Raw genomic sequence first — 13,243 nt, 5'->3', positions numbered from 1 at the left:
AAATGTAAAATCAAACAAAGTAGTTTAAAACTAGTGCATAAAACGGATCAAGAAATGTACAATTCAGTGTGCTTTTCATGGGGGGAAAAGTATAATAAATAATAAAATAGAATAATTGTGCTCAGTAGACAATCGTACATCTAATAAATATTTGAGAAAAAAAAAAAAAAAAGCAAATTGTTGGAGGTCCCATAAAAGCTTTCTTTTACTGATGGGACATCAAAGGGGGGAAAAGACAAATAAAAAAACACGCAAACAAACACTAAAACATGAATATTTTACACATGCACCTAAAAGACAGAAGACTCAAAGGAGATGGCTCTTCCATCTCAGAGAGAGAGAAAAAATGGCTCAGAACGAGTGAAAAGGGAATGCAGGTCATTCCATTGTGTTCTATGGACACACTTTGTATTAAAAGATGAATTGATCCATCTGTAAGCAGCACTTAGCCTCACTCTTCAGCTCAGTCGTTACACTGGGATAAATCAATATTTAATATCCCCTACCAACAGCCCCAGTAGATGATTTTAACCTCTCCTTAATCCCATTTATGTTACCTTTCCAGAATCTTCCACGTAAGCTTTCACAATGATAAACTTCCAAACAGCAGACTGGAAGGCAGTTATTAAAGGGCGTTCAGTATTTATGTCAGGTGAGGCGATGTGCTGAAATATTAATATTCTGAAACTGACCAAAGTGAAAGCTTTTATCTAGAACACTTAGAGGCCTTTTTTTCGTCCGTCAGGCGCGAGCAGCAGGCACGGGCCAACTGTCTGACTGCTGGCAGCAGTAGGTGATATACAGCGAGCGGTTCATTACCGTTTTGTACATGGCTGTAGTAGCTCTTCCCATGACATGTAAAGTGTCCCCTCAGAAACATATGGCTAGAGGGCATTACTGTGGCCTTAACTTTGTAACTGTATCAATGAACTATTCTAGGATGACATGAAACAGTTAGGCCTGTCAATTAATTAATAATAATAATAATAAATACAAGATATTAATCACGTCCCCCAACCCAAATGTTAACTATGCAAGATGAACGGGGAGCTGAGAGGAGAATGTGTGCTTGTGTTCCAAAACAACTCGATTTTTTCCAAAGGTTAAAAAATACTAAATTAAAACGAATTAAAGGTGAGGTGAAAAAACTGAAATATAAAGCCAATAATGTCAGTTTGAACATGTACATATAACAACAAGAGTTCAAATAATTAAACTACTATTCAAATATTGCAGACAAAATGCATGTAAACAATCCCTAAGTCACAAGAAAACAAAAAAAAAAAAAAAAAAAACTGAAACCAAAATGAAATAATTTCAAACCATTGAATACTATTGAATTATTTTGTATTTGCCAAAGTAATGCTTGTCTGTAAGATATTGCTTTATCAGCAAATACTGATTTTCTGATTCAGTAAATCAGAATATCATGTACTGTCACAAATTTAAATCAGCCCTACTAACAAAACTGAGAAATGAGGAACATTCTTCATATTACGCTGAAAATAATGAACGTCTGCTCAGTCTCATTCATTTGAACTTCAGAGACATATGGAACATATGATGAGGAAAATACAGCTTCTGTTTAGCCTCTGGTTGTTTGTGACATCAATACGTCTGTTTGGCTTAGCAACAGACTGAGGTGAAGCTGCCTTTATGATATCATCAGATGCAGACAGGCTTCTGAGCGAGACTAAAGTACAAAAGAGGCCTGCCATTTTCTTCCATCATATTTTAAGGTCATAAACTTGCATTCTCCGATAGGGAAGCAACTCCGACTGAAAAAAAAAAGGCATAAAGAAAAAGTCTTTGCAAATGATAGTTCAAAAAACGGGGGAGTCTTTGTGATGTGCTCTGTAACCTATAGCAACAATGATAACCCAAACATACCAGTCATATTTTCACACTGATAGAGCACCTAATTATTATTTGTCATTCCCTCCTCTGCCCCTTTCTTTGCACCACTGGCTGCCCAGAATTACCTTGCCCTTACATCAAAGACCTTTATGGAAAGCACATTTAGCCACAAGCTTAATGTCTTTTTCTCTGGGGTGGGGGGGGGGGGAGAAGGTGGAGAGAAACAGAACTGATTTCCTCCCCAATAACACACAAAGCTCATCTGAGCCGAGATGCCCAAATAACCATGTGAAAAGGCAGGGCCTTACAATCGTGCGAAGACAAAACCCAAGCCAGACAAAAGAGGAGGAGAAAAAAAGCGTTAAGCTCGGCCTGCTAAGAACAATGCAGCTGTAGGTGTGTTCTGCCTGTTGACAAACGTGCCTTTTCAGTCATTGTTGGAGCAGCATTCATGTCATGTAGCGGCATATTCTCGCGTTTGGCTGACCATGAGCTAACCCCAGAGCAATTTTGGGAGGTAGAGAGGGAAGGAGAGGATGAGTTGAGGCTGGTGAAGGTAAAATGGGAAAAAAAGTGGGAGGGAACAGCTACAGGTGATGGCTGCATGTTCACATACCGCATCCACATCCAAAGAACACGAACAAAGAGTGCGAAATCTCAAAAGAATGGAGCGTAATGCACTGGCTTAGGTGATGTCTCCGTTTATAATGGCTTAGAGTTGGGCATTGTGTTTGAGAAAACAGGATTATGACCCCCACAATGCCTTTCTGAGCAGTAAAGAGGTACTGCAAATTGCTGTGAGAAGCAGCAATAATATAAAAACGCAATCTATGCCTTTATCGAGGACGCGCTGGGGTCTTAGAGTTTCCTCTGATGCCACCCACACCAGGGCATGTCTTTCACCCTGACTTCTAAGTTGATTGAAAAATAGTCCCTCTACTTTTTTACATATACATTGACCTACTTTAAGATGCTGGTTGAAAGTAATCAGGTGCTGAAAAATTAATGAGCCTCCACTCCCAGTTCCTGCCTGCGTCTCACAGCCAACTGGCAATATGGCATCAATCAGATGGTAGTGGTGTCTGTTTTTCTGCTCCTTGATTGACTCATTGATTGAAGATATATTTAAAAGGAATCCCTGAGAGAATGCTTGCTCCTGGTGCAAAGTGGGCCTGTCCCACACCAGGGGCTGAAGAGGGCTGCCTGTTTGCAGCTTTAATTGGGCAGAGACATCACAGTTTGAACCCGCACAGGCCATGCACCAGAGGACCGCGATGGTCCTCCTTGCTCACAAATGCAAACACACACATTCACCATCTACCCTGCCAATGTCAATCAAAGGCACTCTCTCTGGATGTGCTTCAAAGACCTTGACAGATTTTAAAGATCATGTCCGAAAAAACACACAAGTCCTTGAGTTTTGGATGTTGTTGGGACGGGAACAAGAGTCGGTTGTTACTTCTGCAATGGAATCTGGTATTGATTGCAAACTGCATGAATAAAATTGGGTTTTGAGGTCATCTCTTCACTTTCATGACTCAAATGTTTTTGTTCTATTTTGACAATAAAATAAAGAGCAACATATTTCTTAAACTATACCTTTATCAAAAATAGCCCCACATAAAAATTCTAATATTATGAAAATCTAATTGTCTATTAAGTACTATAATCAACTAGTTAGGTTGTCTAACTTGCAAATTACATTTTTTTATTTCTTTTAATTTATTTGTACTATTGATTTATTTATTTATAGAGTGTATATATTTTGTGCACTTTTGGCAAGGATTTTTATTACACAACAATATTTTATTATACCATTTTCATGTGTGAGTGTATATATATATATATATATATATATATATATATATATATATATATATATATATATATATATATATATATATATATATATATATATATACATGTGTGTGTGTGTGTGTGTGTGTGTGTGTGTGTGTGTGTATATTATATATTATCAAACACACTCACCTTATCAGCCCTGCAGTTGTTCAGGCCCATGCTGGTGAGGGCAGACAGCTTGGCCTCCATTCCCTGCTGATGGTGCTGAAGCTGCTCTCTCTGAATCTGCTCCCTCATCTTCCTCGCCTCCTGGATGGCCTTCATCACTGCATCCTGATCTCCAAACAGCGCTGTTGAGTTCAGGCTGGACAGAATGTCTGCAGAGACAAATCACTCATGTTCACATATAAATACAAATGCTAAGGGCCATACTGACTGTGAAACACAATATAGGAGGTCTTGTGAGTACAGTCTGCATGTGTGCAGTGTAAGTGTCCATGTGTGTGTGTGGGGGGGGGGGCAGGAAACTAAGGGAGCAATCTCAGTGTGTGTCGCCTTTCTGTAATTAGTGGATCAAAGTGAGGTGAGGCGGGATGGCAGTTAAATCTCGGAAATAGTAGAAAAACAAACACCAAGCCTGTGTTCAAAGCCCAACTCCAAGAGGAGGAGGGAAATGAGCACTGCTCAACAACACAGTGTCGTTTTAATGAAAGACTGTTTTTAGTAACTGTTAGTAGGAGCTTCCATAAAAAAAAGAAAAAAAAATCTTAATATGAGAGATGAACTACAAGCTTTGAAAACAAATATACAGCAACGCCATCCGTTACTCTTTAAAATGGCAGGGTCTAAAAGAGATTATGATTTGGGAGTGTGTCAAGTTCACTCTCTGATTCCACACTACAAAGAATCAGAAATATACAATTAGTCTCTCAGCTGTGAGGATGTTAATAATTATAAAAGATTTCACGACACAGAACTCTAAAAACAGACAAAATGTTTTACCAAGAGACGAGCCACGGCCCATTCCTCCGATGGGGCTGGGGATGCCTCTGCTCTTGGACAGGCTGTTCGGGCTGCTCTTGTTGCCTGGGAAGAGGCTCTGTGTCGGGGATGTGGGGGATCTGACGGGCTCAGCTGTCTTGGGCCGGGCGGAGAGGTTGAGAGGCTGCGTTCCCTCCTCCTGTACATAAAAGACACAAAGCTTCTGTTAAAACAGGGACGCCCTATAGAGAGATGCTTTCCACCTTACATAAAAGACAATGCACCAGAGGCTATTACTGTAGACTAATTAGTCCGACTCCTCCAAGACATGGGTTCTGTATTCATAGCCAGGCTCTGTGCCATGCTGTAGCTCCTCAGTGCAGTGAGAGCCAGGCTTTGTTTGGGTTAATTAAAACCCTCTCTGTCTGAGCACACATCTTTATCTTCTCACCTGCTCTCATGCCCGAAAGAAACGGTTAACAGCTAATACATCCTGTTTCAAACAAATGCAATCAGACCAGAGGGCCTGTTGCTGTTGTATTACAATTAAGTGTGTGTGTGTTCTGATGTCTTTGTGGTGACCACATGTGGTCCCTATAGAAAGAACAGCTCTAATTAGTGTTCTACAGTTATATATTTAGGGACATACACTAATGTTCAAAAGTTTAATTTTTTTTATATCAAATTTTTGTTTTATTCAGCTAGGATGCATCAAATTAATCAAAAGTAACAGTATGTATTTTTGAATGAATCATAAAAAAATGTATACCATGATTTCACGGTTTAAAGAAATGTTTCTTGAGCAACAAGTCGGCATATTACAATGATTTCTAAAGGATCGAATGACACTGAAGACTGCAGTAATTGATGTCGAAAATTCATGACAGGAATACATTTCAATTTAAAAATAGATTAAAGTAGCTTTTTGTAAATTGAAATAATATTTAACAAAATCACTGTTTTACTGTTTCACTGTTTTACTATATTCTTCAATAACATAGAAAAAATCTTACCAAGTCCAAAGTAGAAAGCTTAATGAGTAAAACACTTAATGAGTAAAATTTGTGTCCAAACTGCATCATCAATCCAGAACTTTAAAAATACATCTCATATCATTGCATCTTGTGTAAATTAGAAAAATATTTCACTGGTAGTGGTGTACTGTCCAAACAGATGGGCCACATACAGAGACTGCCCCCAGCTCTTTACAAATCTGACTGCCAATAACAGTTTGTCATTCAATTACGCTTCAACTAGACAAACAAACAGACTGCTAGCTTATTAAGCACAGCGTATCTACATATGGAGTTAACGGGGCAAAAATCACATAACATCTTATTTGATCAATATCACGCGTTGCCAACATAAACTGAAGTAGATAGAGTGTCTAAAAATGCCCCGTCTGACTCTGAATTGTGGCTCAGCATAATTGCCAATGATCTTACCGTATGCTCGGAGATGTTGATATGTGGTGGCTCTCTCCAAGGGCAGAGCTCCAAAAGCCCTGGAGGAGCAGCTTAACTGAGCGACTGAAGAGGATTAGGGGCGCTACGCACACACTACTGTTCGTCTCAATGATTTAGCCCCGTTCTATTGTGATATTAAACTAAACTTTTCCAAATGTGCAAGTGTTTTAGGTTACAGCCGCAGCACAAAAAAAGCAAAACCATGATGTATATCAGTGAAGACTGATGGAAAAGCGCTATGTGCTGCGAGTGTTGATCTTATGAAAGAAACAAAAGACAGTCATCACATCATTGTAGCCTCATCAATATATTTAGATTATGTGCCTCTGATGTCATTGCCTTAGTCCGGTCCAAGTTAAATGTAACGCGCAGAAAAACGTGGGCCAGTCTCTGTCATGAGAAACCGTGTGTTCCAAAAATTGCTCTCCAGGAGTAGGGAAAGCCATAGCAACCCTGTCCACAGAGTTCTGCTTGAGAGAGCGGGTGCCTTGTAAAAGTAGCACAGATTGATGGGCTCGGAGCGAGAGAAGAACTGACGGTGAGCGCTTGCTGCTGTACCTACCACAGCTGATTTAGTGAACAAGGAAGTGCAGTCGCACCAGACCAGGCAGGGATCGTACCTTGACTTGAGCCAGTGGGGTTGAGGCCCTCTTTTCATTCTTCAAGCCAGACGGGGAGATCGGCCCAGTAGAATTGGGGGGTTGGGGCAGCGGAGGCATCTTGGCTCCAGGAGAGACCTGCATGCTGGCCAGCTGGGCGGCGTAGAGTTGCTGTAAGGAGGGAGACAACCCACAAGGCGTTAACATCCAAAGCCAGACACCATTCAAAGCCTTTGTTCTCTCTTTTTCTTCTCTCCCTCGCATTGCTTTTCCCCTTTCCATCCCAGCATAGAAGCTCCTTCAAAGGTCTAACTGTATATCAAAGCTTGGATCCAGGGAGAGACAGCAGCCCCAAAAAACCACACAGCAATGGCACACATACAAGAGACTTGGAGCCACTCGTCTTTCCACTCATCATGCAAAATTTGCAGACTGATGCCTAGCTGCTTCTAAGATCTGATTTCCTTCCCCTCGCTCCCTCTAGTAAGCCCCTTTGACTTTAATTGGTGCCTTTTCGTGTCGCCACGCAGACACCTGAACTTCCCCCTTCAATGGCGCAATGCTCATTCCCCCAAAGTTACATGAACTCATGATAGTCGAGTTTCAGTTATGCACTCGATCAAAGACATTCATTAAGAGAGGAAGCCTGACAAAGAGAATTCACGTTCTTCTGCTTATTTTCATTGGCTCATGGTCAACACGCTCGCTAACATCAGCAACCTTCCAGTGGTGTGCATTCAGCATACTGAAGTGCTGCGTGTCAATCACTTATCAGGACTGAGCGGAGAAAGAGTGCAGGAGAGGTTTAGATTTCAGCTCTGAGACTGACTGACTGACTGTCATAACCTATTGAGAATGACTTTTCAGATCGCTAATACCCACACACCATCCAGACAGAAAATAAAAAAGTAACAACTGCAGCATTCAAAAGAAACAATTAAACAGAAAGTCCTGGGTTAGAATGTCAAATTGTACAACATGGTATATCGACATTTGTTTTAGCGCATTGCATTTTTCACAGACACTTAAAACAATCACACTTCCTTTCAGCTCTCTAGTGAAAAGACAGATGTATGCATGACTGCCTTCCCTCAGGCAAATATTGATTAGCGAGCAGGTAAATGCTTATGTTGTCTTTTGTCTCTTACATTAAATAAAAGGAATAAAACCAGGCCACAAAATGCCTAATATCAGATCTGAAAACATTGAAAGTGCATGAAACAAAGACTTGAAACAGAGATTGAGTCAGTATAGATCTGTATAATAATCTAACATGAACTGGACGTATACTTTAAGTGTATTCCAAGACAGGGTTATTCAAATAAAGCTGAAATAAAACATAAAAATATATAAAAAACTGAAACAACTTAAATTATAAATGCTGCCTTTACAACTACTTTAAATATGGTTAAGTTGAATAATAAAAACTAAAAATGACAAAACCACAAAATTACAGAATTGTATGTACAAATAAAAGCAAACTAAATTTTTTTTCCTAATGTATAAAAATAATACAGTAAAAATACAGCCCAGCGTACCATGTTAATATAAAAGAGTTTAGAAAATAATTTTGTCGTAAGTTTCAGTGTTGAAATATCACCCTTTAATGAACCAAGCGGAGCATTTCTATATTTTGCTCACTTTATGATTTTACATGCATAAGCCAAACCAAAAACTACAATGCCAACATATAAGCCAAATTTTTTCAGTCTCCACTAAAAATAGCGGCCCAATGCTATTATTCATATGTTTTTACAGCCTCAGTCGTTGTATTTTCAACCCCAGAAAAGCATAGAGGTTTTTCTGAATGCGTATGTACCCGAGCATGTTTGCCCTCGCTCTTCTCTCATTTCCTTTCCTTACTGGGCTACATAAGGTCTCCATTTGTCTGAAATGGAAAAAGTGGCACCAGCAAGAGTGGCCTGCCCCACCTCAGCCACTCGTATAGAAAAACCTAAGCCCAGACAAAGCACTTTGTGTCTACATGTATCAGGAGATATAAACACTAAAATGCTCTCTGGTACCAAAGTTAAACGCTTGCACATTAGTGGCACACAAAAGGGTCATTCTTCTGCAGGAGACCTGGGGCAAGCGCCATCACACGGACAGCGGAAATGGCAGGCTGATTAGGTTCACACAGCGATAGTGCAGCTCGCCAGCCTGGTAAACAGAAAGCCTTTGTCCTGCAAAGCTAAAAACACAATCGCAATTCTCCCTTTTCTTTGTAGGTAGTAAGTGAATGTGTGTGAGTTTGTGTACTTGTGAACAAGAAGGAAGCCCTCGGCCCAGTCTGCTGGACAGATGTTTGTTAACAGCACTGCTGCTGCTGATGTGGATGGGCAGAGGGACTCTGACCTTGCGTGGGAAGAACTTTATTGTTCCGGAAAAAGAGCGTAATTGGCTTTTGCTTCAAATTAGAGCCAGTCAGACTGCCTTTTGTGAGGCCTGATTAACGGGTCAAAGCCACAGGGTTACGAGTAAAGCGGTCCGCTAGAAAGACACAGGCGGGGAAAAAAAAAACAATAAATACTAATGGAGAGGTGCGACACGTAGCAAGCTTCTTATTGTGAAGGGCAGGAAAAGAGGGGATGCTTGCAAATGTGTCACATCGAGCTGTGCACAGTGCGGCTTGTGTATTAAGGTCATGTGTTTTGATGCTGAAAGGTGTGAAAATAGACAAAAGGAGAGAGAGAGAGAGCGAGATGTGCTGATGTGGTGGGAGACTGTCTGAAGGGCATGTAATGCAGGGCTCCACTGGGCCTCCTCTGCCTCTCCTCCAGCCATACTGCAGGGTCTCCACAGCAGACAGGGCCAACGCTAATGAGGGTCATGCTGAAAGTCAATGGCTGAACAGGGAGTGGGGCAGCCGGGACAAGCTGGCTCCATGCCCCCTGCCCCACAAATCTAAAAGGCTGAGCATGGTCAATCTTATCATTCTTCAGTCTGAGTTAACATTATTAATGCTTTGAATCTAGCTATAATAATTAAGCTTCGGTTTCACAAATGAGCAGTGAAAGAGAACATACTCTATTAACAAGGATTTTCATGAGCATCGTCTTCTCAGGAATACTTAAGACATTCTGATGATTTCTCATATAATACAAGCATTTCAAATCAATATTTCATGTGCATTTAAGCTATACCATCTGCTGTAGAAGTCTTTGTTCATACAAAAATCTCTCTCAATTTTAACAATATTTGCAAAAAGAATGTTTGAAAATCTCAAATAGATACTTTTCTACTGGCACACTTAAATGTTTATGTGAAATTTCGGCACATAATCAAACTTAAAAAACATATATACAAAATATGTATACAAATTTAAAATATAAAGCCTCTTAAATATAAGTAATAAATATAAAATCTATAAATTTATATAAAAAAATAAAATCATAAATATAATATCTTTAGATGACACTTGCCCAACATGTAATTTAATGTAATTTAATTACTGGTTTTGATATTTTTAAAGAGGCACAAAAAATGAGTGCCACAACTGCTACCTAACTCAACACACTCAAAACACACGTGTGCGCTGTGACACCAACAGACATACAAGTGGTGTGTAAGCATCAATCTGACACAGTGGAGAGCTATTACAGTGTGTACTGAAGCTGCTGGCTCCGAGGAAATGGAAGCTGATGGGGACAGAACACTAGTGGTGCTGGAGAGAAAGAGAGCGGCCCGAAAGCGAGCTAAAGAAAAAGAGAGGCAGAGATGTTGAGCTGCTCTCAGCATGTGGCTTCAGAAAGGCCTGCAGAGAAAAGGCCTGATCCACCCCAGTGACTCAGGTAATACCTTTGTCCACTTGAGCATTAAATGACTCGCTGCTATACAGCTTAGTTAGAGAGAGAGGGGCTCAGAAAATGGGGCTTTTCAATTCACTCGCCCGCGGTCCTCATACCTCGAGCGATACACGCAGCCAGACTAATGTCTCCCACCTCCCTCTCTTGCACACATGAGCCAAACCCATCTCACAGCCCGAGGATCCCAAATGAGTGGGGTCCAGCCCAAGGTCAGGCGGTTAGCCTCTGATAATTAAAAGCAACCCCTCTGGAGACAGAAGAGGTTAAATGAGAGGGCCCACCGATTCTGCCTGCAACAACAGTATTTGTAGATCATCCAGATTATCTGACACTTTCAGACCACGCTGCTGGATGCATCAGCACTCAGGGATACTTTGCTTTCAAGAGTCTCGGAGAGCCAATTCAGTGCTCCACCTCTGTGTAAAGGTATGTAAACACTCAGGATAAACTGTTTATGAACGAAAAAGGCACGATTAAGGTAGGAATTGCTTTTTTTTTTTCAGTCCAACAGCATTCAGAGAGACTGTGTTTTACACTATAAAAATGGATGTTATAATCAGAGTTGAGGGTCTGAGTCTGAGCTGGGTTTTATCTCAATCAATACTCTATCAAACTTTTTCAATACTCAATTATCCAATACATAAAGTTTAAAAAAAATGTTTGGAAATCTGGTGCTCAGGAAACATTTCTTATTTACATCAGTGGTCACAGAAACCATGATACACTTTTTTTCAGGATTCTTTTGAAAAGGAAGTAACAGCCACTTTTGAGCATTTTAATATGTACATGCTCAATAAAAGTATCAGTTTCTTTAAAAAACAAACAAAAAATTATTTTTTTCAATGGTAATAAACTTCACCTTTATGGTTCACAGTGCTCAAAGTGTGTATACAGTATTTTCTGAATTTTTCTCTGGAATGAGACCCCAAACTCAAATGGCTCATGAAACACTATATTTGAGCACATATGATGGGCAAATAGGCCATCATGTGAGGAAAAAAAAACTACTTGAGTCTCTTGTTTGTTCTTAAAGAGAGGGGCCGACTGCTCTCTGGCAGATGCTGTGAAATACAGTGGCAGATTTAGCCAATTTTAGTGCTTCTAGCTATAATGGTGCATGACTGTCTCTCCAACTTATCCGCACAGGCCCCAGTCTGAGCTCACTGAAACGTGTCCATGAGGCCCAAAAAACCCCACTGATACATTATCATATGTCAACACATAAGCACACTATACACACTAAATTACATACACTAAGGCTCTTGTGTTTGTGCGTCCTCCTCGGCTCTCTGTATGGGCACAGCTGAGCGGTAGCATGGGGAGAGGACTGCGTTACTGTCGCATGGCCGACTCTGCCATTTCAGTAGCATTGGGGCGCCTGCGCCCGTTTGCCACAAGGCTTGTCCAGGCTCATTGCCCAAGGCAGGCGGGCTGACCCAGGCTGGCCCAGATGTCAGAAAGGGAAGCAGGGGTGCGCTAGTGCGCTGCGCCAATGCTTTCCAGTATGGCCAGACATCTGTCCCATCTGCTGGCGCCCAGCCTGCTCTCTCGCTCATTTGTCCCTTCCCCCATCTCAACCCATCCACCTCATTTTTTCCTTCTATTTCCTTACATAGCTCCACTAACTTGAAGGGCAGGTTATGTCCTGCACGTTTCTGCTATACAAGCGTACATACACTAATAACCCTGTGCTGGTATCAACCCAGGTGGTCATTCTAAGCTAGATGGCCCACATCTTTCACTATCTGTTTACTTGCCTCTCTGTTTTACATTTCCAACCATCCAGATGTCCACCTATCCCTCCCATTAGAGGCTCTGCCCCATGCTCATACCGCCTCTTGTCTTCTGGCTATCTCTCCGGAGTCTGTCTCGCACAGCATGCACCACTCCTTTCCCCTTCTCCTTCTTTCTTTTCTCCTCCTCAATCACACCAGCAGCTGTTCGCTCTCATTTCTGCAGCTCATAGTCAAAAGTGCTCCACTTGTCGGTTGTGGCAGAAAGCCCTGCTCTCTCCACACATCCGGAATGCAGAGACATGAGCATCCAAACAAAAGATAACACAGTAATTCCTCTCTTCCCTCATCCCCAGCAGAAGTTTCGGAGAATCTTCCCTGCCTCTTAAATGTGTTAGCATTAAAGACCTCTAAAATGTGCATTAAAGACAGTTGCTTTATTAAAAGTGTTAAGGGCTTTCATTGGGTCAAAATACAGTTCATGTAAGGAAAGAGAAAGAAGAAATTACTTTTAATTAATTATTATTATTTTTTTAATGAATTAATCAATTAAATATGTATAAATTAAAGAAGGATATATATACACAATAAATTAATTTACATGAAGTTTAAAACTATGACAGAGTTTATCAACTAAAGGAAAGAGATAAAGTGTGACTGAAGAATGAGAGAAAGGTAAAAAGAGAGAGCAGGACAGAGGCCAGCAGGTCCTATTTGTGTTCTCCCTCTCTATTATATGCCACAGGGAAGACCCAGATGTTTGGCTTTATCCCATGATGCTTTATTTTAGGACTGCTTAAACCCAAAACCCAAAAGACTGCTCCCAATGATAAAAAACAGGCCTCTCACAAGTCGACTTGAGATTTGTATAGAGCTCTTGACAAAACAATATATCAAGGACAGAATAGCTTTAAGGAAATTGTTTTCCTCTAAGCAATTGATGTAAGGTGATCTTGTACGCTGGCAAATTAAATGCCAATTCAAGCAGACAAAAAATAAAA

At 40.7% G+C, this 13,243-nt stretch overlaps 1 protein-coding gene across 5 annotated transcripts in view; it reads right to left on the bottom strand.

Moving 5' to 3' along the window:
• LOC127962727 (transcription factor SOX-6) overlaps positions 1–13,243 on the bottom strand; it is a 103,652-nt gene that overhangs the window by 21,124 nt on the left and 69,285 nt on the right. For all 5 annotated transcript variants that reach the window (XM_052562394.1, XM_052562390.1, XM_052562391.1 and 2 more), the window contains exons 9-11: positions 6,725–6,874; positions 4,660–4,837; positions 3,847–4,034 (exon numbers count right to left, since the gene is read on the bottom strand). In XM_052562394.1, coding sequence (XP_052418354.1) covers positions 3,847–4,034; positions 4,660–4,837; positions 6,725–6,874 — 516 coding nt within the window. The remainder of the gene's footprint in view (positions 1–3,846; positions 4,035–4,659; positions 4,838–6,724; positions 6,875–13,243) is intronic.

The sequence above is a fragment of the Carassius gibelio genome, chromosome B7 (assembly GCF_023724105.1).
Source record: "Carassius gibelio isolate Cgi1373 ecotype wild population from Czech Republic chromosome B7, carGib1.2-hapl.c, whole genome shotgun sequence".
Lineage (NCBI taxonomy): Eukaryota > Metazoa > Chordata > Actinopteri > Cypriniformes > Cyprinidae > Carassius > Carassius gibelio.
This window is presented reverse-complemented; position numbering and strand designations above follow the sequence as displayed.